This window comes from Colias croceus, chromosome 6 (genome assembly GCF_905220415.1).
Source record: "Colias croceus chromosome 6, ilColCroc2.1".
Lineage (NCBI taxonomy): Eukaryota > Metazoa > Arthropoda > Insecta > Lepidoptera > Pieridae > Colias > Colias croceus.
Genome location: NC_059542.1, coordinates 3,880,822 through 3,907,633, shown reverse-complemented (window position 1 = coordinate 3,907,633; position 26,812 = coordinate 3,880,822). Strand labels below are relative to the sequence as shown.

Below are 26,812 nucleotides of genomic sequence, written 5' to 3'. Positions count from 1 at the left end.
GCACGATCTTGGGCACATGAGTGACAGATTACAGAGGTAGAGTGGGTATTTAGAATAAAACACAATTTCACATAAATAATTTATTAAATATTAAAACACTAGTATAATAAATAGTGACTGGGAGGTTGATAATAATTGAATATTCTTCGTTCGACGGCTGGTTTAGTTACTTTTTTGACGCCTTTTCGTTTTGGAGGCCTGGTCCAAGCTACGGCTGCTTCGGTTGAAGGCTCTTCTATTACATTGACAGGTGGAGCAATGTAGGACTCCTGTTGCGATTTTGCACTTACAACTCTGAAATTTAAAAAAAGTCATTAATTATTCATATCACTATTACATAGGTATTGTAAATAAAGACATCAATATAGGTTGTAGGTAAATTAACTGTCTATAATATGTTGTTTTTATCAAGAATCAAAAACACAATGTCAATCCTACTAATATTATAAATGCTAAAGTTTGTGAGGATGGATGTGTATGTGTGTGTTTGTTACTCTTTCACGCAAATACTACTGAACCGATAACAATGAAATTAAGCACACATATAGAAGGTAACTTGGAATTAACACATAGGATAGGTTTTATCCCGGAAATCCCACGGGAACGGGAACAATGCGGGTTTTTCCTTGAAAACGCGGGCGAAGCCGCGGGCGGAAAGCTAGTATTGCATATTTCCAAAATGCATTGTGAGCGTATAAAATGTCGCCTCTATCGTGATTAGCATATATTACCCATAAGCTATTACCTACGCTCAGCTTGGCTGTAAGTAAATTACTGTTGCTAATAAATTCATAAAACTCAATTTACCTATAACCCTTTTCATCGGCAATATAATCGTATCGTCGAGGCTTCCCCAAAGCATCGATATACCCATAACTTCCCACCACTGTTCCATTGGAATACCGTTCCTCATTTCTGAACTGTGTGTTGCCAGACTCTGGGTCCAAAACATCATACCCAAATGTATATGTACCTAGAAATAAATTGAGATTAATTAAATTTGCATTTTTATTGCCTTCATAATTGATATAGATTCCAAATATGTTTTAACCTCCTGGGGCCTGCGGTCATATATATATTACATAAACAATAAAAAAATATTTCAACGCCATCTTTTGCGTATATGCGGGAATAATACCTCAAATCGATGTAGTGGTATGTCATCCGCTATACTAAACGGTTTTTGGTTTTATAAGTGACAGTGATTTGAAGTATTCTCATTTCGAAGTTGACGGTGGCTGTGCGACGGCAAACACGTGGTCAGTAATCTTACATTTTTAGTGGAACCATTAGTATATTGCAGTATATCTTTGTATATCTAATTATAATAGATATTATTTCTGCAACCGCAATAGTTATTTTGTAAGATAAATCTAAAACTTGTGAAAAATATGAATGTTTTCTTTTATGTCATACTGGTAAGACATTTGGTCTCAATTCTTGCCAAATTGGTATTGGTTACAAGGGCCCCATGTATTACCTATATGACATTATTTAGTTTATGTTACAGATTTTATTATAATTTTCAAGGATTATAAGATACTGAGATCTACCAACACCTGGATGAGTCAAATATTGACCTATATGATGGACCTATGGAGTTTCTTGCCGGTTCTTCTCCATAGATACTGCTTTCCGAATCGGTGGTAAATGTTAATACTGTTATGACGATTCAAAAGTGCTTTTAGAAGAAGTCTAATTTAATAAATAAATGTTTGAGATGAAGATAATCCCCCAAATGATACCGATGAAGCCGCCCAAACACCAGAAAATGAGTCTTCTTCCATTTGTCCAATGAGTATGAGTCACGTCAGTACAGAATCGTCACTATATATGTCATCTTCAGTTGTTGGCAGACCATTTCGGGGACGCACATGACGTGGACCAAGCATTAGAGGAGGCTGACCAAGAGGATGGATTAGAAATAAGACCTATGGGTGGACGTGACAATATAAATACACCGCCGCGCCGGTGCAAAATACTTGAACTGGTTATTTCTCACCCTTAAAAATACCTATCTTTGAACCAAGTTACAAAAAATAGATACAGAACAATAGATAGAATAATAAATATTAGGTTTCAAGTTTAAAAATATATAATAACTAAAAAAACAAGTAGTTTTTCTTCATTTTCATAAACTTATTACACTTGGAACTGGGACCCCCTGTAATATATAAATGACATAAAGAAAATCCAAGTTTTCCACGAAAGATTTTTTTTTCCATTTTTTTTAATATCTATAATTGCATTAGAACAGATACAGCTAATTTTTATTAAAAAAGAAAGAAAAAAAAATCCTGGGTCTCAGGAGGTTAAAAGCAACGGTTCTGAGGAATATTAATTATTTTTAGAGAATTAAAAATTCAGACTCAAATATTAAAGAAAATACCTACTTTATGATAAATCTATAAGCATTTCGAGTTTTTATGCTCCGCATACCTATTGTACTGTTTAAAATTAAAATACGGTTCTTAATGAGGGAAACACTCAGATACCTGTTTGACTAGATTTTAATAAATTAATAGCTATGCTTTTATGACTGCCTGAAAATATATTTTTAAAGCAAATAATAAAATAAACTCACCATCATTGCCTCTATAGAAATAACTAGGAGCCTGTGCAGCCAAGCTGAGACGCGGGTGTCTCGCTGGAGACGATCTGACTGAATTTATCCATAATAGACAGAAAGTGATGACCTGGAAATCAATTAAATAAATACTACCTATTTCGCTTTCAATTTGTTGAAGATCTAAACATTTGGACCAATTATTAATTAATTCAGTTGATTTTAAGTTTTAAACGCATATAATATTTTCTCTAATTGATTGTCCTGTTTATTAGTTTAGTAAAATTCCTGAACTTATTTTAGCAAATTTTCATATATCTAGTTATAAGTAATTATTCAATTCATTCAATCATTCTGGTTTAGAAAACCATTTGGATAAAAAATGGATCACGGTTGAATTATAGAATCTGAACTAGAATAAGTTAAACTTTTAGCATTTATTTTTTTCTTTTCAGACTAACACTCCAGGAGCTAAAAACGTATCCAGTAATATTTTTATCTCCATAATAATAATAAAAGTAACAAATTGGGCCATTCAATAAATATCAATTACGAGAGCTTTTTCTATATTAACGTCGGTTTGAATAATGGTGCACATTTGTTTGAGTCGGCCTGATCTCATACGATTTGTTCAGTATTAATGATCATTACCACCGTATATGTATTCTGGTACAACGATTAGGCCTTACACATTTTTGTTGTAGCCCTTTTTTCAATAATAATCTTAAGATCGTATTTATCTGTTGATACAGTTTACGTATCGATACACTTTACATAAATTTTACATACCTAAATTACCTATTATTATGATTGTTAATGACCTCTGAATTTCAAAACCAAATAATGCTACAGAATAGCTACGCAATAATAACTGTTTTGATATAGGAAAGAATTATATCTTTTTATACCACAATAATAAAGGATCGTTCTCTCGAACTTTAATTTTGAACTTTATGTTCAAACTTTCAATTGAAAAATTCGACTATTAAAATTAAGTCAAGATGATGTATAATTAGATAAAATAAATGCTGGCTTAATGCTGGTATATAATTGTTTACTTTGCACCGAAGTTTATGTTATCCTCTTATATAAATTTTAAAATAATTTCGTTCTTACACAAACACGTCACTTCTTATTTTTTCAATATCGTCACTTGAAACTAAGCTCGAATCCTTTATTTTTTTTATTACATTCACCACTCAACCCTGACCGTCAAATCCAGGCTATTTTTAGTAATTAATATTTAGTAAGTAAAAATTTTTGTAAACTTTTTAAACAATATAATAATCTTAAAAATCTATTCCTTACCTTAAACCAAGCATCCATAACTGATAAGCACTTTCTCTCACTTCCTGGAAGTATTCAACGCGGTCACCCTCGACATGACTGTCCACGGTTACGGGCGTTCTTTTAGTTATACCAAAGCCTCCAAAGATAGTGGGTGAAGGTAATTTCAACCATATCCGTACGCTGATGTCATGCCATTAGGTGCAGGATAAGAAATGGTCATTTGGGAGGCGACGAAACAGCCTCAAATCAGTTAACGGTAGCTCATATATCAAATTCGCCTAATTGGATAGTGGTGATGGATTAACATGATATATGGTTAATTAAAGAACTATTTCCATTTGGTTTGTGTTTTTATCGTTAAAGGAGCGATTAATTTTAATGATATATGTATCATGTAAATTCATGAATTTATAAGAGTTTTGGAATAGGCTAAATGTCGTTATTTGGTGCGTTATGATTATGAAAGCTAGTATGTATATTGTATACTGTGGTATAATAATCCAGTAAACGCTTAATAAATATGCTTTATAATGAAACCATAATATATAATAACCAATTGGTTATTATTATATCGAAAATTTGATTGACGTATTCATTAAGGATTGGATTGAAAACTAAAAATACTCTTTCCTAGCATTTTATCTTCTTCACTTTATATTATACACTTCCTAGCTGTCTATTAGACTATACGGCATATATAAACAGGATATTCAACTCAAAAATACAACTATAAAAGCGCATGAGCACGATTTAACAGTCTTCAAATGTCGAAATGATGTACATGTCTCGTATAAAAGACCAAAATGTAAAGCAACCTGATATATCTACAATCTGTCAGCACGTAGATAATATCTCATGCCCCTAAAAGCGCGTCGGACCAATCTGTGGATATTGTGTACCATGTTGTTCATAAACATTAGTATGAAAGGCGTTATATGTAATCTACTAATACGGCGACTTTGACATTGCCGCAGACTCCTACAGATCGCGCCCACGTAATTTTCTATCCTATCAAATCCATGGAATATACAGTGTGTTGTCTGGTACTATGCAGAATGATTTATTATTTTAAGTGTATATGTCTTGATGCTTAAAGCTTCATGTTTTACAGTAGTGTTATAATATAGTCAGTAATAAAGATATGACAGATGTATAATTAATTTATAACCATAATGATAAAAAGATGTGTTTATTCTTAGATATTTTCATATATTTACATGTTCATGTTTACATGTTAATTATTTATAATTACCCGACCTGAAAAAGCCAATAAAAGTTATATTAGCTCTACCTCGATGCAAAGTTCCAAAGACATTCTTATTTGTGTAATTGAATATAAAAATCGAGATCCATTTAATATTCTGTGTAGCTAGTGAATTTAGTATAGGTATAATTTACACATCCTGTATAATAAAATGCTAAAACAACAGCCATCAAAAGAAATTTCTTAAAGCCAAAATAATATTTAAAAACAAAATATCCTGCTTTGGAAAAATTAATTATGCACCTAATTGATTTATATAATTAAAAAATCCTTTGTGGAATAGTAAATAAGTTCAACCAACTAAGTCGCAGCCCACGCCTTCGTTAAAACAAACAATTTATTGCGATTCCTGCGAAAACTATACATGTTCAACTTCTATTTTTAACCGATTAAAAATAAATTCTAAGAAACATACTTATTGGAATTAAAATATTATATTAACATAGTTACATAATGAGATATTGAAAAATTATACGTGTATTAATGTATTTAATATACGCTTAGATTATTTCAACTTAGAGAAAAACTACTAATTAACTTAACTTAATCATATAGAGTATAAAAAAGTAAATCAGTGAAAATGTACATATGTGTTTTAGTTAAAATAAAACTGAATTAAACATGAAATCCACAAGTTGTACAAAGTAAACGACACAATGTTTTACTGCCTCTACAAAAAATATGTAAAATCTGCATGTAAATACACAACCACAAGACATGAGACACGATTATACTTTTAGATTTATTATTTCTTTAAAAGATATTGAATTTCAATAACACAATTCAATTTGCCGATCATGAATCAGAGTTTGTACGCTTGCGATGTAGCAATATGGGATATTGATGATGTAATGTACAAGTAATACGTATTCCGTTAACCTTAGTTATGTAAAAGTTTACAAGCTTGTTGTAAATAAATAGTTAATTAGCTAACGTTGTGACTTTAGTTATTTATTCGCTTTTTACAGAGTTTTCAGGGAGAAAACTATGTGTTAAAAATCTCTCAGATAGAGAGAGATTAGAAAAGTTAGAAATATAGACCATTGTATAAGTTACATTTGTTTTTGCGAGTGATTATATGATCCAGTAGTATTATCAAGTCGATGATGATCCCATACTTTGCATGTTTTCTAGACTTTTATGTTTCGAATAAATTGAAGTTTTAATGGACCATAAACCCAGTACACCTTATAAGCATCGTAATGTCGTTGAACTTTGCCTACTTGACACGGAATAAGCCTTTAAACCTGGTTATTGCTTTTTTTATAACCACCATATAAATAATTTTCACATACTGTTATCTAAAAGGAGGTTGACAGGTATCATCAAGCTACCTTATGATTGAGTGGTAAAATGACCTAAAATTGTAATGTCTTCGATATGATGACCGAGAAAGGGTTAAGGGTTTTTCTTCTGCGTGCCCTAATTTTTCATTTCATATTATGATCTCCTTTCATGTGTTGAGTACGTGAACGAAATTCTGCGAATATTATTTTGACGTAGGCCTATGTTCATGTAATATTGTGAGTAAAAACAAATAAAACATAATATAAATATTTAATTATTTAATCATACAAGGAATTATAAATAATTAAATACTAAATTAATGTATTGAACAGTTCGTGATTTAAATTACACAAGTTTTTAAATAGAAAAAAATAACCAAATCATATACCTACCATTTTGTTAAATTCATCACATCCCTTTACTTAATTATTAGGTAAAATTATTGAGTATTATAATTAATAAGTACATAAAAAGAAATGTAATAAAATTAATAATCCAGATTCATTTGAAAATTAAAAAGTTAGTAAAGCTAAGAAAAAATGTAGATTTACGCATATAGAATAAAAATCTTCTAATAATTATTTGTCATCTATAATTATTATCATCAATTCTGATTCCAATGCTAGAAAGTAAATGTTTTGGTAGTACAGCTCATGTTGGTAATGCAATTAAGACATTATAATAAATCTATAGTAGCACTATAAAGTTCCATTTACACTGGGTTAACATGCCATTGTATGCCATATATTAACACGCTTTTATTAGCTTCACGTGTATGTTTACGTGTAATCGACTTAATTCAAGTTTGACCAAGGTGGTGTAGGTGACTATACAATAATTTTATAAATTTATCTAAATAAAGCGTGTTTTTTTTTTCATTTATCTTAACTGATATGCAGGACAAGGTTCGATCGAGTATTGAGATCATTTTAGAATGGAAAAATAGCAAATGTAAGCGAGTCTTTATAGTAGATACTTAAATAAACTAAATAATTATGGAACTGTGAAGATATTACTATTATGTAAGGAATTAATGAAGGCCGTAAGGAGAAACTCCGATGGCTGATGCATAATGTATAGGAGCTACTTGAACAGGTACCTGTAAATAAAAGTAATTCTGAATAACTACACTTATTTATGCGCTAATTATCAATTAAATGAATAAAAATCATAAAACATGAAAGTCTATAGTATACACCAAGTTTTAATATAAGCGTAAAAGAAAACTCTACACTCTCTTTAAAATATAAATATGCCTTTTAAACATAGATATTGTTGAGAATAACTAAATAATAATCCAAATCCTATTTAGAAAATCACGAGTCGGTTAATTTCCTTACTCGCCTTTGTTTAAGCAAGACTGCAATCACCTGGAAATCTTTGTGAAATATTTCCAACCGGTGCTAAATAAAAAACATTATCTGTATGACAGTCTATCTAGACAGCTTCAAATTACTTAATTGTGACTACATTCACAGTTTTTGTGACTGAAGATCTTTTCCGTGACTATTACACAAATTACAATAACCGAATTACAATTTATTTGTCGAGCATTATCTATTGTATTTCTGTTACGAGTTACGACTAACTTATGTAAATTCTTATTTGATGTCAATAAATACAAACGGTCAATTTAGTAATCAATTGAAAATGTAACCTAGGAATCCATACTTAATATTATAAATGCGAAAGTAACTCTGTCTGTCTGTCTGTTACTCAATCACTGAACCAATTTGCATGAAATTTGGTATAGAGATATTTTGATACCCGTGAAAGGGTCCCGTGAGATTTCCGGGATAAAACATAGGATAGGTTTTATCCCGGAAATCTCACGGGAACGGGAACTATGCGAGTTTTTCTTTGACTGCGCGGGCGATGCCGCGGGTGGAAAGCTAGCTAGGCTAGTAGCTAATAAATTATGATACAAATCTCAAAACCTGAATAATCTTACTGAATAATAAATGTGGGCGTAATTGAAATAACTTTTGGGCAAAATGAAGGCATTTATAACCTATAAATTATATTATTTGTCCATAATACTGTCCTTTACTAGATTTTATTAATATAAATCCATTGATAAGTATCTTTAAGATTACAATTTTGGAAGTCATGAATGAAATTATATTTTCGATATGAACATTCTTTGTTTTATTAAACTGTATAATTATACCGTAAAAGTTGTTTTATTAGTAGTATAAGTATTTTATTTATTACATTTTACATAAATTTATAGAAAATGACATGAAATTGTATATTAGGTATAGTCTATATATAGTATTATTATGTTATCTGTGGTATAATATACAAATAAAATTTCCGCGCTTAGTTCCACCTTCACAGAAAGGTATTCATTATTCTCAAATAATAAATATGTATCAGAAGAACTAATAAATATGAATAGACCGCATATCAGCTTTATGTCGATCAATATTTCATATTCTATTATTTCAAATATTTATAATCAATTGGTCAAAATCAAATCTTACTGGATGTACGGCATGGCCAGTTTTGTGGACGACAGCGTTGAAGCCGTTGTGGTCATCAGCTGTATAAGACACAGTTCGTGTAGAACCATCAGGCTCCACTAGTGAATAACTTCCTGTAAACATTGCATAGATAACTAGATTAGATCTTATTATAATCAGACAAGACGATAATATTTTATGCAAGTAATAAACCGTCCTATTTATTGAATCCCTCAATAATTGAATGTTTTATTTTATATTTTCCATGAAAGACACGATCCAGTTAAACTTTTATTTATGAACCTTGATGAAAGAAATAGGTAGCTTCCGACCTTTTTTAGTCTTCTCGAAAAAATTAGTTAAAATTTTGAAACTTCATAGTTTTTAACTGCTTTAATTAATAACAGTACACTTCTTAAGATTAAAACATTTAAACCCTCACAATAAAGTTCTAGAAATATAGCATCTGGAAATACTGATAAAGCACTAACCTTTAACGACGTCACCATCTCTCTCCTCTTGTTGAGATTTTATGTCTCCAGTGTGAGGATCCTTAACTCCATAATTGAAAGCATATCTTGGATACGACTAGACAAACATTTAAAGCAAGTTTATTAAATTTAATTGATATCTCCTCATATTATTTTTATTGCTCTTTGTGATATAGAGCAAAGTGGGATATGAAATTTTATGTTTTTATTTATAGTGTTAGTGTTGCATGTAAGAGTTATTTGGGTCATGAATACTTACACGCTTTCAAAATGACCACTTGCATACATGGAAAATTAAAAAGTGGATTTTCTAATTTTGTTCAAAATTATATTCAGTATTTTTATCTTGTATGCACAAGAAGATTCTAGCTTATATACCTACTACATTTAAAGTTTTAGATAATTTAAATTGAATTAAACAATTCAGTTGAATTAATAAAAAGTCCAATGTAGAGTCACCGAATAATAAGCTGTAAAGTTATATTTCCACTTTTACGTTATATTTCACATGCATTTCAGGAGCAAGTAAATAGGTTATCAAGAATATTTTTGAATGAAACTTCTTTACGATAGAAAGCAAACGAAATTCAATACAAAGTAGCCAGCTCATTCTCCGTACATTATAATGTAATCGTAAAAGGTCGCCGTATTCGTAACAGGTTTTACCAGAGGCCAAAGAGACTTCATTCAGTGTAATTTCGCTTTATCATACGTTAATAAATTCATTGAGTAATTTTCCATTGAATAATTCATGTAGTAAATATTATCACTACATATTATAAAGCAAAGTCCTCCGCCGCGGCCGCGTTGTTGTACAGCGCCAATTCATTTTTTTTTTATCAATGGATGAATATAGTGGTTCTCGAGGTTTCATAATTTGTAAAGTTTTGAACTATGCGCGCTAGTAGAACCAAAGCTTATATTTTAATAGAGGAATCATGTGTGTTTATGTACGTAAGTTAGTAATTTTTTTTTAATATAGGCGCAGATTTCATTTAGTTTATAAATTAATAAATAAAAATGTAAATTTAGTCTTAATATAATCCTTTATGTATATAAATAATTTTGATTGATAATATCAGATAATTTTTAATACCTGTTATATAGTGAGTAGCACTTATCTTATTGTGTAATCAGGAAGGGTTGCAGGCCTACGATACAAGCTGTCTTAGTGTAGGTCTGCAGGTCATATTATCTTTTTAATAATCAGGTACTATTATAATATCCTTGTGTTTATATGTTTAATGAATTAAGATAATTCTTTGTATGTATTGAATCTTGTATTTATTTATGGTGAATAAATGATTATTATGATTATGATTTTTCCACACAAAACTACAAGGCCTATTCTTCTTCACCAAAAACACTTCTTCAGACAAATTCTTTCACCTCCAGAAAGCTGCCTCATTGAGTAACATAAACTATTTTTACTCAAGAAAATCTGAGCGATGGCAAATAGCTAGTATAAAATAAAACTTACATTGGGTACAGCAACGGGAACAGGTATTGGTGCGTGGAGGGCGGCTGGCGAATGGTAAATAGCATTGTACTGAATGGGCACTGCTACTGCTGCTCCCAAAGAGGCTAACAACGTTATAAGCTAGGAGATTTGAAACAGAAATATGAACATTAAATTCTTTCCAAACGCGAATACGTATTACCTACATTTTATCAATTGTCGTCACATCAGAGATTGGGAAAGAAACCAAAATTATATTATAATCCAACTCACAGACCAATATGAAAATACATCAAAACCGAAAATAACGTATAGAAATTGTAGGAATGTAAGTATTATAAATTTTTCAATCACCAAAAATTTATTACTAACAAAGAACACGTAAAAGCTTCTTTCTTACAAAAAGTTATTCGTATATTTTTATGTCACACAGTTATACGTAATAAATAATAATGTAGTTCTACTCACCAACATGGCACCAAAATAACACACACGCACGGTAATATTAAATTCTATTCTAGCCTAGACAGCCTCCAATACCTAAGTATTTAAAGGGCCCCTCCATAACCTGAAGGTTGTAAAGTTCCTGGCTCCTTGACAGACATGGAACATATTTCTAGCGCAAAAATTAATCATCATAGTATATTTTAACCAATACAATTAATTTAGTTTGAAGAAATAAAATCCACTTTAATTAATATTCCAACTAAAATACAAATAATAAACATGATAAAAGGTCCAACTCAAAAACTAACTAAGGATATTATAAATAACTATTTTCGGCGTACTTCTATTGAAATTCTAAATAAATTAAATCATAGTACATATGAAACAATTATCTGCAACAGCAAAATAATGTTGAAATAACAATTCGGTGCATTCAAGACGTATGATGTAACCTAAATCCCACCAAAAACATAAATGTAAAAATTGGAGCCGAGTTCAATCGTTGACTTAATTTGCCAAAAAAAGAAATGAGATCTAAATGTGTGCCAAGTTCTGCAGACAGTCCAGAAATTTATTTACAAAGATGTATTAAGTTCTTAGGTTGACTGAAAACTCAATTGTTTTATTTTCCCTTAGAGAACAATGTTTTTTCCAAAATATAACTTTTTTAATTTGAATAATATAATTATTTTCACAAAGCAAACAACTAATGACCTATTGAACCCCATAATTTGATGAGGCTAGTTTTTAGAACCTCACAAAATATAAACAGTATGTAAAACTAGCCTCATCAAATTATGGTGTTCAATAGGTCATTAGTTGTTTGCTTTGTGAAAATAATTATATTATTCAAATTAAAGAAGTTATATTTTGGAAAAAACATTGTTCTCTAAGGGAAAATAAAACAATTGAGTTTTCAGTCAACCTAAGAACTTAATACATCTTTGTAAATAAATTTCTGGACTGTCTGCAGAACTTGGCACACATTTAGATCTCATTTCTTTTTTTGGCAAATTAAGTCAACGATTGAACTCGGCTCCAATTTTTACATTTATGTTTTTGGTGGGATATCATTACTTTTTGTACAGAAAATTGCTCTGCAAATTTGATTTACTTTATAAATATAATACTTTTTATATACGATTTTTTTTTCTTGCGATTTCTCTGTATGGTTTGTTTAGTATTATTCTCTATATTTTCTTGTATGTTATGAATGTCAGCGCACATTGCCCCGTCATTATCTGCAATTTTTTAAACTCGTTTTCTGTTTAAAAGATTACATGATTTTCTAAACATCCAGCGTGAATTTGTACACACACTATTACCAAGATGCAAAGATCGTTGTAGAAGAATCGTCGCCTTACTCCATGACGTTACGGTATTGCCATGACGCAATCTTGAAATTTTACTCTAAACGCGCCTAAAGATGTTTCACTCATATTATTATTACGCAAATTAAATCATTTCGACCTTCGACGAAGCCTTCTTCCATTACTTACACCATTTATGGTAATTTAATTTTGCATGCTTGTATTGGCTAAACATGTTTGTGCTTTATTAATATAATTGTATCACCATTGAATACCATGTTTAAAGCAAAATAAAGATTTTATTTATTTATTTATTTATTTACACTGAAATTAAAACTAAACTAAACACTCATAAATAAAGAATAAATAAATGTGAATATGTAAAATTATATATTATTTTTAACTGTCTGAGCAATAAAGGCAATATTTTTATTACAATTTTCTTTTATTTTACGTTTAATAACAGTTTTGAATAAAGAAATCATGCAATCGAAGTAATCCGCCCTAGCGATACTAGCGCGAGTGAGTGTGATGTCAGAGGCGCTTCGAATCTACAGATGTTTCGTCCTAAAATATGTAAACTTCAATAATGAATGAAATGAATGAATGAAAAATACTTTATTGTACACCTTATAGAATACATTTTATAAACTTAAAAATATAATATAACAATGTACAGTAGGCGGCCTTATCGCTGGCAGCGATCTCTACCAGGCAACCCAGAAAAGACGAGGAAAATAAATGAGTCAATAACATGGTGGTGCAAAATAAATAAAAGTGCCAGAATAATAAGTTTATTGTATATAAACTATACCTACATATATGCAGCTTACATTATAATATACATACACAAATAATAAAAAAGAAAAACATATTACTATATACACATATAAGATAATATATAAGAATACATACTTAAATATATACATACATACATACACATATATATTACATACATACATATTTTATAAGCATATATTATAAATAAATCGACAGAGTTAACACCTAGCCTGTGACAGAGATAAATAATAGTTTCTAACTTTCTTTTTGAAAATAAAAATCGATTGAGCTCGTTTTATTTCTTCGGGTAAAGAATTCCATAGGTTAATAACGGTGACAGTGTAGGAGGAATGGAAGAAGTTGGAACGGTGAGAAGGAATACTTAAGGTTAAAAGGTTGGAGGAACGGAGAGTGAGGGAATGCTCGTTGAGGAATTTGAAATTGTCTTTAAGATAGGAAGGGGTCTTAGGATCAAACAAAATACCGTATAACGAATGCAACATATGAGCATACCGGCGGAAACGTATAGGAAGCCATTCAAGTTTTTTGCGGAATTTGGAAACGTGGTCGTATTTCCGGAGACCAAATACGAACCGATTGCAAAGATTTTGAAGGCGGTCTAGAGAATCGAGTTGTAACTCGGTTAAATCAGGGTAACAGGAGTCGGCGTAGTCAAGGATGGGAAAGAGTAAGGTCTCTGCAAGCGAAATCCTAGTTGGTATGGGCAGGAAATTGCGCAGCCTGCGTATCGATCCTGCAGCGCCAAACAACTTCTTACGTACAACTTCAAGTTGAACCTTCCAGGTCATATTTGTGTCAAAATGAATGCCAAGATTTTTGACAGAGTTACTGAAAGGTATCACAGTTCCATCCAGAGTAATCTTCGGAACGGTGCTCCAGTCAATCTTATTTGTCAGTTTAGAGCTGCCAATAATTATAGTTTGCGTTTTTGCTGGGTTTACTAACAGGCCAAAGTTATTAGACCACTGAGAGATATTTGCCAAATCGTTATTAATCTGCTCAATAGCTTCTGGAAGTTGAGGAAGTGAAGCATGAGTATAAATCTGCAAATCATCAGCATACATATGGTAGGGAGAAGATAAATCTATATCTCAGTCATTTATTGATGGATTTCAATTTTTTTTTCGGCCACTGATTAGTTTTGATCTATTTTTTAAGACTAGTAAGGTGAATATACTATTTTCTATTTTTTTAAACTTTTCCATTTTTCCATACAAACAAAATTTATGTCATTGAAAAAAAAATTAAATACAAATAAATTCAGTATTTTCTGATTTTTTCCTTTGTACACTCACTATTACCTAGTTGATTACAAAATTTGAACTTTCTAGGTCATCTGGAAGTGGGTTAGGTTTTGTATATGTCTATAAGTCAGTCAGTCTTAAAAATTGCGATTTTTGGATATTAATATCTACGCAACTGTTTAATCTGTATTTATGAAATTTAAGGTTCTTGTTTATCTTGAGGTCCTCTTGATATGGACCAAATTTGGTTTATATAACTTAAATAGTTTTCGAGTTATAAGGGGGTGAAAAGTGTCTCGAAATGGTTCGTGTAAATATACACACGGCTGCTGCTCGCCAGTTCTCTTCGCTTGAACTCGGCTTGACACGCTGCCGCGTGTCTAGATACTATGATACAAGATCGATGAGTATTCTATCAACAGTAAGAGATTATATTAGATTTATAGAGAAATATTTTATGAAAATCCTCGTGATGTTGTAATAGCTCCTATGAATAACTATGAAAAGTTATAATGTGATTGTTTCTAATACCTTTTGAAAATATCCGCACCTTTTTAATATCTTGATTTAACTATTTATCGTATTATGTTTTCTGTTTACTCTGATAAATAAATAAGTAATATGAATACATTATTAATTGTATGAAATATTAGACAAGATTGACAAAAGAATATTGAATACGGTATAATATTTAAAAGTTCTCTTTTCATTGAATATTTGTTTATCAATTATATATCATAATTTGTAAGTCTTCCACAGTCTAGACTATTGTTATTATTATCAGAGCAATCTGTTAAAATCAGAATACATCATTCAATTATAACAATTGAAAGTCAATTGAAATTTGGTTTACATAACCTTATAACCTTTGTCTGATCGGGATATTTATTACTCTATTTTTGTTTCTTTCATCTATTTTGTTTACAATGAAATGTTACTAAACGTATTTTCATTGTGAATATATTATACTACATTTAAATATTTCCTGTACAATGTAACATTCACTATTTTGAAATACCTAAGTTTAAGTATATTGAACCGTACGTTATAACTGTTACATATATAGACTGTTATTTAATAACCAACATTAAAAATTGAGGAGGTACACTAAGTACTGTGTATATTCTTATAGTGAGAGATTTAATTTTTAAGTTGTTAAATGAGAAGATTTACTACGATGCAAACGGAAACGAATTTAGCACGTAAAAGGTCAAGAATTGCTCATACTTGGATGAATTACCATAAAGTAAGTACATAGTTTCTAAACTGGTTATGATAAGTAAATAAGTGCCAAAGATAAAGACAAGACAAAGATGATACTTCTTCTTCATATTTCATTAATATTATTTTGATGGTATAGAAACTATCCTCATGATAATGAATTTAAATCTGAAAATTTATATGAGTGATTCCCATTCTACGTTAACTTTTATCGTTAACTTTTAATTAAACCGATATTTGTTAAAATATAAACAATTTTTTTTTTTTTCAAAAACTGGTTATTCGCACCAATCACACTGATATCTAGGAATTACACTTTCTCATCCACCTGAATTTAGAAAAACACGAAGAGTAGATATTATAGTATGTACAGTAAATTATTGTAACACGTTCAATGTTTGTTTTATTTTTATGTTTATGTTATTGATACGTACCATAAATGTTAGATACGGTAAACTGACCTTATATTAAATTAATGGTTGATATTTAGGATACCATCCGAGAGCGGTTGTTTACCTGTAATCCTCTTTCTGTTTACAAATTTGTCACATAAATTAAATTTAACATTTAAATCGACCTTCTTGTTGACCACAATCTTCAGGTGAAGGTATATTACCTTCCGCTTTTATCTAATGAGGAGCCTTAACCTAATCCAGAAATATCTTGGATGCGTCCGTTTGTTTAATGAAGTCTGTATCTTGTCGATATTACAGATTATCTTTAATGCAAACACTCATCGTGTGGTTTTAATCCAAACATCCTCGCATGATGCATGAAGGGAAGCCACAATAGCCGAAGCCGACAATCTGGAGCACCGGAGCGCCCTGTGCGGCCGCGCATCGCGACGACATGGAAAGTGCGTTGTTTATTTATTTTTAACGCCATCATGATGTTCTGTGCCCACCTTAGTACAGATATAGACACCGCATTGATCAGACAGCGAGCACTTAATATTGATTGATTCACAAACCGGTCAATGCGCTCATCGTATTGTACATTGCAAATGGATTTCGGTTGCTACGACAAGGACTCGGGCGAAGTGGAGTGCTACCTCGAAATACGTAAATAAATTTTAAACGCAACTAATTCGACGATTTATCGCTTACTTCGAATCGTATTGTAATTGATATTTTTAGTTGGAAACGATGTTGTTTTTGGGTCGTGTAAACAAGCGGTCTCTTCTGACAGTAAGTTAGTCTGTATGTCAGCGCAGTCTGTGATCGTTGGCCGAGTTATACACTGTTATGAACGTACCTAAATCATTACTTTCTCCGTAGAAGTTAATTAATCGTAATCATTGCACAATGAGTAGAGAAGCTAGGTCGTACAATGCTAGACGAGACGAAATGCCCAGGCGTGAGTAATAACTTTAAGACAAAATATTCGATTGAAAAAACATATTTCGCCAATTAATAGAACATTTAAATATTTTAGATTGTGATACGGGTACTTCTTGCGCTATTACGATACAGATGCGTAAGTGACTTCATGTTTTTCATTTTAACACGGCTAAAAGTAAGTTATAAGAATGTATACTAAATGCGACAGCATATTTTTTAACAAACTGCATTATTATCTTCGTACGAAATACTTGAGAATTAAATACGGCGAAGATTTATGGATCTTATCGTCCGAACAGCATCGCATACGCGCGCAGAACTGCATCCAATAAATCAAACTAAATCGGTTACGTCAATTCGTTTCTTCGCTTATAGTGTAATATCGGAGAAATGTATATTAATATGATGATTGTTTTCGATAGCCAATCCAGAAGCAGCGGGTTGTGTTGAGAGGTTCGCCACTTTAATGTCATTCCTTCTAGTCATCATTACTTTTCCCTTTTCGTTGTTTGAATGTTTTAAGGTAAGAATTTTTTGTATTTATTTTTCCTATGTATTCTTTGAATATTTTTAACCGACTTCAAAAAAAAAGGAGGAGGTTATCAATTCGGCCGGTATATTTTTTTTTTTTTTTTTTTTTTAATGTATGTACACCGATTACTCCGAGGTTTCTGAACCGATTTACGTGATTCTTTTTTTGTTCGATGCGGGATGGTGTCGAATTGGTCCCATAAAAATTTTATTCGGATAGGCCCAGTAGTTTTTATTTTATGAGCATTTTTGTCTGTAGGTATTTGTAAATTTTGCAAGTGAAAGTTTGAAGTCGGTTGTTTTTAACGCAGTTATCACTTGTATAATTTAAGCTAGATAATATAACTTCAATTTGAATTTATTTAAACCCATTTAAAACGAAGAAAATAATATTTGTTTACTGTGAACACTTTATTATTCAGATGAGTGTCTCTACAATCTCTACCACTCTACACTTAATCACTACACTTTGTGGTAGAGATTACGACATAATCCAACTAGGAGGCGTATAAAGTCACGGAACTATAAAGTACCTTCTTAATCCTGCTCCATTTTAGGTAGTGCAAGAATTTGAAAGAGCAGTCATATTCCGCCTCGGCAGATTACGAAAAGGTGGAGCGAGAGGACCAGGATTATTTTTCGTCCTACCTTGCATCGATACTTACAGAAAAGTTGATCTTCGTACTGTCTCATTTGATGTTCCTCCACAAGAAGTATGTAAATCCATTATCATTTTAACATTTTTATCTTACCTATAAAGAGTATATAAAAGAGTATTTCACTATATTTTTTTATCTATAAAATAGTGACTAGTGTATAAAACATTACATTGAATTTTTTCCTCTTTGCCATCGCTTTATTGTTGACAAATATTAATCACCGACCGCCACGGTTTAGTAATCAGCACTTCAATGGAATTTTGATTGAACTTGCATCAGTTAATAAAAAAAATGTTACACCATTCAATTTTAACTATAAGTATATAGTAGTATATAGTTAGTAGTATATAGTTTTAACTATTTTAAATATAACTAATAACTTAACACTGCAAACTTCCCATTGCCAAAAATAGGTAATCACAATATTACATACAAAATGTTGACTATTAAACGAATCATAAATGTCCCGTAAATTATTTTCTCATCTCTTCTCGTTTATTCCTTGTGCCTATCTTAAACACAAGATACTATCAATATAATATGTATAAACTATTTACATTGTGCTTCATACATAAACACCCAATTAGCCATAGTTTATTGCAGTATAATTCTTTACAAATAACAATAACTCAATCTTTCATTCAACAATTGTATCGTATTATTTTTGAAATATAACGCCACATGGCCAGTGAGGCATTGGTATTGAAAACAGTTAACCTAAATGCCGTTCGCATTTAATTGATGCGGCTGTAAACCGTCAATCAAAGTTTTACGACGAACAAACAATTGTTCGATGTAAACCAATTGTCTGGAGAAAACTAATAAAACGTCTATTAATATCATACAAGATTATAATTCTAGTCGCGCGAATGAGTAGTTAGTAATTTTTTTCAAGTAGAACTACGTCATATTCTCTTGTTCTTTCTTCTATATCGTAATTTAGGAATTTCAGGCCAATATTGCCTTAATATTTTAGGACTAGATCTATCATCTAACGTTTATCAAAATTGACGTTTGACTTATTTATTAATCTTAACTTGCACTGTCGTATTTTCAAAATTACAACATTTAATAATTTAACCCTAAACCCTAATTTTAAATATACGACATATTAATTTTATGTGAACAAATGTTTATTTAAACATGTCGAATATATCTGAAATTGCTAACAGACATCGCGCAGCGGCGACCTCATTTGTCTAACGGATTGATGCCCGGGAATAATACATTGGATTTAAATCAACATTTACGCTTACAAAATTCAGCTGTGATCGAAAATTTATGATATATATTTTATTAGTTAGTATGTATATGTGTACTATTCCGTGGATAAAAATTTAATGATTGGTTTTGTCGATTGTTAATTAGGTTATAAAAAAATGATATTCTATATAGGTACATCGTTTCTGTTTAAATTTTTCCTGATATTTTAGTCCAAGAGACTTAAGGAAGAACTTAAGGAAGAACTTATCTATAAGAAAATAACTTTAGAATACCTATTGAGATAGTAAAAAAAAGCTTTAATTTTATGTTTTAAGGTTTTGACAAGAGATTCAGTTACTGTAGCTGTAGATGCTGTTGTATATTATAGAATAAAGGAGCCCTTGAATGCAGTCGTGCGAGTTGCCGATTATAGGTAAGATAACGTCAGCGATAAGGCCGCCCTCTGTACATTGTTAATTAAGTTATTAGTTGTTTTAAATTGTCCTATATGGTGTACAATAAAGAATTTTTCATTCATTCATTCATAACTTTTGTATTAGTATAGCTTAAAATCTAATTTTTAATTGTATAACATTTAATTAATAGAAATTGGAAGCTTCCTGCCTTATAGGTTCTTTAATTTATCGTAGAATTTCATAAAAGCAATTATAATCATTCACCGTACTATCTAAATTGTATCATGTAAATTGTAAGCAATCCACGATTTAAAGCCTAGTACCTACTTCGGAAATAGGAAGTTTACATTTGATAGATACGCCACTTCTCTTCTCATTTGACCCGAATAAAATCATTCTTCAAACCTTTCTATAATACGAGTATATATCTCCGAAATTAATATAATAAGATACCCTATCAGTATTTATTTTTATTTTGATATATTTTGGTCTTTTGGTACACTTTAACAGCGCTTCGACTCGTCTCTTAGCTGCCACAACGCTCCGGAATGTTTTGGGCATGCGAGATCTGGCTCAGCTCCTATCCGACCGAGAAGCCATCAGCCACATGATGCAGGCCAACTTGGACGAAGCAACAGATCCTTGGGGAGTAGAAGTGGAGAGGGTTGAAATGTTCGTACATCTTGCATTATCTGAACAAGTTGTCGATTTATTATATTTTTAATTGCGTGTTGATTGATTTTTGATTTTATTTAAATTGTCACTGATATAATATTCGTGTCCGTGTAAATGGAATAATAGAAGACACAGGCTCCAGAAAAACATTTTTTACTATTTTAGGAGCCCGAGGTCACTTTAATGTGTAATTTTTTTTTGTGAAAATAAATGATTTATTTATTTAATTTCAAAGAATAGAAAAACCTCGATCATTAGGCGGGACTAAAAAAAGCATAATTCGCCGTACCACCCATAATCAAACTACATAGATAGAGCTATCGTTTTTCCTTTTGTTGGATAGTAAAATTTGCATAACACATTTCAGCACTAGTTAATCTTTTTTGTGCAAAAGCGCTTCAAATGCCTTTATATAACTACAGAATTACAATAAGTATTGTGCAGCATATCGTATTCTCGTAAACGAGAACACTTTATGCTTATAAAATTTAAGTTTCTTTGATTATTGTAAAATTTTTAATAAAATCACACAAAATTTACTCAGATTTAAAAATATTATGATCGCACTATAAAATTCCTTTATCCACATTACAATCTATTTATTTTGATAATTATTTCAGAAAGTAAAGCCAATTAGTTACAATATTTATTAATATAACATTTATTTCAGAAAAGACGTTCGTCTACCAGTACAGTTACAACGTGCCATGGCCGCAGAGGCCGAGGCAGATCGCGAGGCTCGAGCGAAGATAATAGCTGCTGAGGGAGAAATCAAAGCTTCTAAGGCCTTGCGAGAGGCGTCCCTGGTTATGATTGATAACCCTATGGCCTTACAGGTAAGTTTGTTGAATTATTTTATACATACATATTTATTAGGAATAAAGTTTTTGGTTAAAATAACTTTAGATAACAATAAAGATAACTTTTACCTAAATAGGTATAAGTTAAACTATAGCTACATTATTCCCAAATAAATATTTATTTATTTGGGAAAACCATTTTTTATGCTAATAAGATAACCCAATATTTGATGTATGAAAATGTAGTCTTGTGGAGACTGTTTTTACCAATGGAATTAGTTCCTGTTTTTCACTAGTTACTTGAACATGGCTTCAAGTTAAGAAAGATAACCAATTTCTGAATGTACACCATATAATAATTATTTTACTTACATACCTTTTCAAATAAATCAAACTATTTATTCCTAAAATCGTTGAAAGTAGACATTAGGATTAAATAAACAATAATTTCTACCAAATACTAAGTAGACATTTATATTTTATACAATATACAAGCTTTATACACATGTTTATGTTTCAGCTGCGGTATCTCCAATCTCTAAATACGATATCAGCAGAGAAGAACTCGACAATAATATTCCCCTTCCCGATGGATTTCCTCAAAACTTTCCTAAGTGGCGGGGCCGGACCAAGCGTAGCTCATTCACAATTGCCCATTTAAATTTAATTAGATGTTTATGTTAAGTATTTTATAAGAACTTTATAAAGAAAGACGTATTCTGTAAAAGAAAATTCAAAACATACAATCAATGTTTAGATTTAAAAAGGTTTTCTTTGCCTCTTTCTATTTTGATTTGATTTGACATCGTTACGTATCGTTCTGTATCGAAATCGAACATTAAAAAAAGAAATTGATTATTGTACCTAACGAGTAAATATCCTCCCAGTCTTATCTAGTCAAATTCGAAACTTTTACAAATATATTTTGTTATATTTTTTTAAACGTTGTTTTTTTTTTACTATCCGTAATAAATAAATAATGTGAACAGTACAATGTATTTAATACAATTTATTTTTAACTTATTTGTTAGCTACGTTCTAAAGTCAGTTTGAATGACAATAAATGACTTATTTATTATTTATTTCACAAGAATACGAAACTTTTACTAACACAATATGTTTTATTTTGTTATGATTTATATAATTACTTTATGACTTACATAATGATAAGAACTGGTAGATCTAAAATTGATCTTACGGGTAAAGTAACAGCCAATTCAATAGTATGCCAATGTAACAAAATAAAGTGTATTTATTTATATCTTTCCATTGCAGAAATTCACAAAGAGACTCTTTTAGAAAGAATTTTTACTTTATTCGCAATATTAACTCTTGTGGTGTTTCCTTTCGCTATTATATTTTGTTTTAGAGTAAGTAAAAATGAATTTATATTATCTAATCATTAAGTTTTCTAAGATACTAAATACAAGCTAAAAATTATGTTCGAGAGATTTTAGTTCACAGTAAATAGTAAATAACAGCACACGAAACATTAATTCCAAAATAAATAAAGATCATTCAGGCCATCCCGAATTTCTTACATTCCAAATATTACAAAATATCATTAAAACTATAGTAGGAAACCTAAATAATTATTTTATTTCTAAAAGAATTGATTGCAAATATAAGATAGAGGTCTTTATAGGTTGTAAAACAATACAAAAGAGCTGTAATACTTCGTTTTGGACGAGTGAGAAGCGACTCTCCCGCCGGGCCCGGCATCATCTGGCTTGTACCGTGTACCGACAGCGTGGTCTTCATAGACATGAGAACACAATCATTTAATTTGCCTCCACAAGAAGTAATTATACTTAGTTTCATTATACTAACGTACTTGTGTGCGTTTGGAACACATAAATGAATAACCTAATAACACTAATAAGCACTATTTGGAATTGTTTTTTCAAAAAAAAACATGCCATAAGCATACCTGAACTTATTTTTGACACTTTCCTCCTGATATCAGCGATTACTATATAACTGCATAGTAGGTCCTTTATATTTTCTAGATCATATTCTTTCAGATTCTTACAAAGGATTCTGTAACTGTTAGCGTTGATGCCGTTGTGTACTATCATGTCATGAATCCATTATGCAGCTTGCTGAATGTTCAATCTCACAAGTATCTTTTTCATTACTTTTATTTTCTACTAAACAAATTTTTCGATCATTTTGTCTACCACTGACTAGTTGAATGCATTTGAAATTTAGAAGTCTTTATCAATTACTAGAGGTCCGCCCCGGCTTCGCCCGTGGTACATATTTCGCAATAAAAGGTAGCCTATGTCCTTTCTCGGGTATCAAAATATCTCCATACCAAATTTCATGCAAATTGGTTCAGTAATTTAGGCGTGATTGAGTAACAGACAGACAGACAGAGTTACTTTCGCATTTATAATATTAGTATGGATTACTCTAACATGATAATTAAATTCATTTATTTTCAGACGTGCAACTGAAATTCTTTCTGTAGCGTTACTGAGGAACATTTTAGGGCAATACACGCTTTCAGATCTGCTGTCAAATAGAGTGCTAATAAGCGATGCTCTTAGAAAAGAAATAGACAAAGGGACAGCTGAATGGGGCGTTGGAGTAGAACGAGTTGAAATGTAAACATTTGATTAATAAATTATCAAAAATGATTCTAATACATAATCCACATTGACCACCATGAAAATGGTGATATACCTAACTCTTAATTGATATTCACAGAAAAGATGTAATGTTACCTTTTGAATTACAAAAAGCAATGGCCGCAGAAGCTGAGGGTACTCGAATCGCAAAAGCAAAAATTATCGAAGCAGAAGGGGAAATAAAAGCAGCTGAAAATCTCAAGGAAGCCTCAAAAATTATGATGCAACATCCCAAAACGATGCTTGTAAATATCAATTATTAATTAATTATTATTTATTTTTTTTATTTTTTTATCACTTTATAATGATATTTTTTTCAGCTCAGATATTTGCAGACTTTAAATTCTCTCGCTGCACAACAAAGCACAACAGTATTATTTCCCATCCCAATTGAAATACCACATCAATAATATTTCAAAAATTGTGTAATTTCACAGTGTAATTTGTTCTAAATTAAAAACCTCATTTAAATTCATGCTGTCTATGAACTCCCAGAATGTCAAATAGAGGAAAGTCCAAGTCAGATTTGTGATCATTTTGATTTTTTAATACTTTTTCACTTAACAATGAGACTATCCAGTGAAAACGGGGAAAAGACTGTTAAAAAGAATGGTGATAATAATAATTTACCATCGACATCGCCGATCACGATTCCAGACGTAGAGAAAAATTCTCCCAGAATATTACGACCACGCTTTCAAAACTACATAGGTATTTACTTGTTCATCTATTAGACATTTGCTTTCATTTAACTATAACTATTTAGAAGTCTTTATCAATTACTAGAGAACCGCCCCGGCTTCGCCCGTGGTACATATTTCGCAATAAAAGGTAGCTTATGTCCATTTTAAAATGTTCGTGTAATACTTTATTGGACGGATAAATTTTAACTAAGGATTGAAAAATCGGCCCTTAGTTTATTTAAAATAATTTTCGATTTCAGGAAAAGATAAACTAATTGAGAAGTTTTTAGTATTTTTATCACTTATTCTGGTTGTTATTGCATTTCCTTTATCATTGATTTGCATTTTTGTGGTAAGTAAAGTTTTAATTAAGTATTTGATTTATTATTTAATAACGGCGTAGATTGATTTTCATATCACGATATAATTTAAGGTCAGTCGGCAGTTTGAAAGAGCTGTAATTCTGAGAAATGGGAAAGTACATAAGAACCGTCCGTTTGGGCCCGGTCTTTTATTTTATCTTCCTTGTGTAGATTCAGTGAAGTTTATAGACCTAAGAACATTATGCTATGAAGTACCACCTCAGGAGGTAAGTTTGAGCTTTCACTGGGTGTAACGATGCAATGAATTGACTATATGAGCTCTGGCTCATGTATTACGCTAACGCAGACTATGCTAAACAGAAGCCACTAGGAAAGCAGCAAACAATATATGTAATATCATACCTACCATTTTACAGGCACTAACGAAGGATTCTCTGACCGTTTCGGTAGATGCAGTTGTCTTCTACAAAGTTATTGAACCAGTTTGGGCAGTTATTAATGTCGCAAATTACAAGTAAATTTTATTTATTTTTTTCTTTAATTACTTCAATAATTGTATAATTAAAATTGTATAATTACAGATGTATATCTGTATGGCAATGATTTTACATGTTTTTAGAATTGCTACTCAATTTTTGGCCTCAACTACACTTCGCAACGCTTTAGGAACTACTAACCTCAGTGAACTATTAGTTAATAGGCCAGCAATTAGTCGCCAAGTGTTTGAACTTATGAAGAATACGACTAAAGAATGGGGAGTTAAAGTAGTAAAAATAGAGATGTAAGTTTTTTCGGCACTTGAATGAATGAAACAAAAAATATGTTAACATCAAAGAAATCTAAATAATAAAATTTAAATTTCTATGGTTATCATGATGTTATGTGGAAATATTTTTGTTTCTAGAAAAGATATTAGATTACCATTGCAATTGCAAAAGGCAATGGCCGCTGAAGCAGAATCGACTAGATTAGCAAACGCAAAAATAATCGTAGCGAAAGCTGAAATTGAGGCAACGAAAAGCCTTCAATTAGCCACAACCTTATTAATGGATAATCCTATGTGTATACAGGTAAGATTACATTAATTATTACAGAGAATTTAATCGACACCGCATACTTTAAAGCCTCTAAGCATTTTTTGACCAACATTTGATCAATAGTGTTGCTGAATACTTTTGTTGGCGAGAACATTTCAACTCGCATCTCTGAATACGCGTAGTATTGCTAGCAACATGCTGACAGCAACTCTTCAACATTTCGTTCCAACTTTATTGCTGAACAAATGTTTACCATGAATATGGGGCCTTCAATGACAAATCTGAACAACTTATATAGATTTATATCACCACATATAAATCCACTTTTTTGTGAACGATTTGAAAAATTATAAATTGTCCTTATTTTTGTCAAATATGGATATAATATGTCTATATAACAGTTAAATCATTTCTATAATTATTGATAAAGATTAAATCTTAGGTATAAGACTATTACCATATCACGTTATATTTCAACAATAACGACTTAAATTTTGTTTACAGCTCCGCTATTTACAATCTTTACAAATGATTGCTGGCGACACTACGCATACAATAGTTTTTCCTTTTTCCGTTGAAACGTTGCAGAAAATATTCAAATAACTAGATTTTAGATAGTCTACTATCTATCTTTTAATTAATTAATTTATTTATTACCCTGTTTAAT

At 30.9% G+C, this 26,812-nt stretch overlaps 5 protein-coding genes across 9 annotated transcripts; 3 read left to right on the top strand and 2 right to left on the bottom strand.

Moving 5' to 3' along the window:
• Positions 1–65: 65 nt before the first annotated feature.
• On the bottom strand, positions 66–4,185 carry LOC123692368. Its single transcript, XM_045637104.1, has 4 exons — positions 3,875–4,185; positions 2,585–2,696; positions 808–973; positions 66–294 (listed from the first exon to the last, which is right to left on the bottom strand). Exons 1-4 carry the CDS (start codon positions 3,890–3,892, stop codon positions 99–101), a joined length of 492 nt encoding a protein of 163 aa, XP_045493060.1. The 5' UTR covers positions 3,893–4,185; the 3' UTR covers positions 66–98.
• Positions 4,186–6,670: 2,485 nt separating this feature from the next.
• Positions 6,671–11,424, bottom strand: LOC123692370 (cuticle protein 8-like). The gene is made up of 5 exons (XM_045637106.1): positions 11,291–11,424; positions 10,844–10,963; positions 9,364–9,460; positions 8,894–9,006; positions 6,671–7,506 (listed from the first exon to the last, which is right to left on the bottom strand). Exons 1-5 carry the CDS (start codon positions 11,294–11,296, stop codon positions 7,438–7,440), a joined length of 405 nt encoding a protein of 134 aa, XP_045493062.1. The 5' UTR covers positions 11,297–11,424; the 3' UTR covers positions 6,671–7,437.
• Positions 11,425–16,610: 5,186 nt separating this feature from the next.
• On the top strand, positions 16,611–22,412 carry LOC123692409 (band 7 protein AAEL010189-like). 5 transcript variants are annotated; one of them, XM_045637150.1, is made up of 8 exons: positions 16,712–16,906; positions 17,280–17,321; positions 17,608–17,708; positions 18,274–18,429; positions 19,914–20,011; positions 20,505–20,666; positions 21,340–21,505; positions 21,990–22,412. In XM_045637150.1, the coding sequence occupies exons 1-8, from the start codon at positions 16,822–16,824 to the stop codon at positions 22,128–22,130; spliced, it is 951 nt and encodes a 316-aa protein (XP_045493106.1). In that variant the 5' UTR covers positions 16,712–16,821; the 3' UTR covers positions 22,131–22,412. The 5 variants fall into 5 exon arrangements, with proteins under 5 accessions (XP_045493104.1, XP_045493106.1, XP_045493103.1 ...); XM_045637146.1 differs by lacking the exon at positions 16,712–16,906 and adding an exon at positions 16,929–17,201; XM_045637148.1 differs by lacking the exons at positions 16,712–16,906; positions 17,280–17,321 and adding an exon at positions 16,611–16,701.
• Positions 22,413–22,621: 209 nt separating this feature from the next.
• LOC123692626 (band 7 protein AGAP004871-like) lies at positions 22,622–24,512 on the top strand. Its single transcript, XM_045637389.1, has 7 exons — positions 22,622–22,669; positions 22,745–22,839; positions 23,115–23,270; positions 23,494–23,591; positions 23,917–24,078; positions 24,182–24,347; positions 24,423–24,512. Exons 1-7 carry the CDS (start codon positions 22,633–22,635, stop codon positions 24,510–24,512), a joined length of 804 nt encoding a protein of 267 aa, XP_045493345.1. The 5' UTR covers positions 22,622–22,632.
• Positions 24,513–24,668: 156 nt separating this feature from the next.
• Positions 24,669–26,777, top strand: LOC123692625 (band 7 protein AGAP004871-like). Its single transcript, XM_045637388.1, has 7 exons — positions 24,669–24,813; positions 25,046–25,137; positions 25,219–25,374; positions 25,525–25,622; positions 25,728–25,889; positions 26,013–26,178; positions 26,650–26,777. Exons 1-7 carry the CDS (start codon positions 24,669–24,671, stop codon positions 26,746–26,748), a joined length of 918 nt encoding a protein of 305 aa, XP_045493344.1. The 3' UTR covers positions 26,749–26,777.
• The last annotated feature ends 35 nt before the right edge of the window (positions 26,778–26,812 follow it).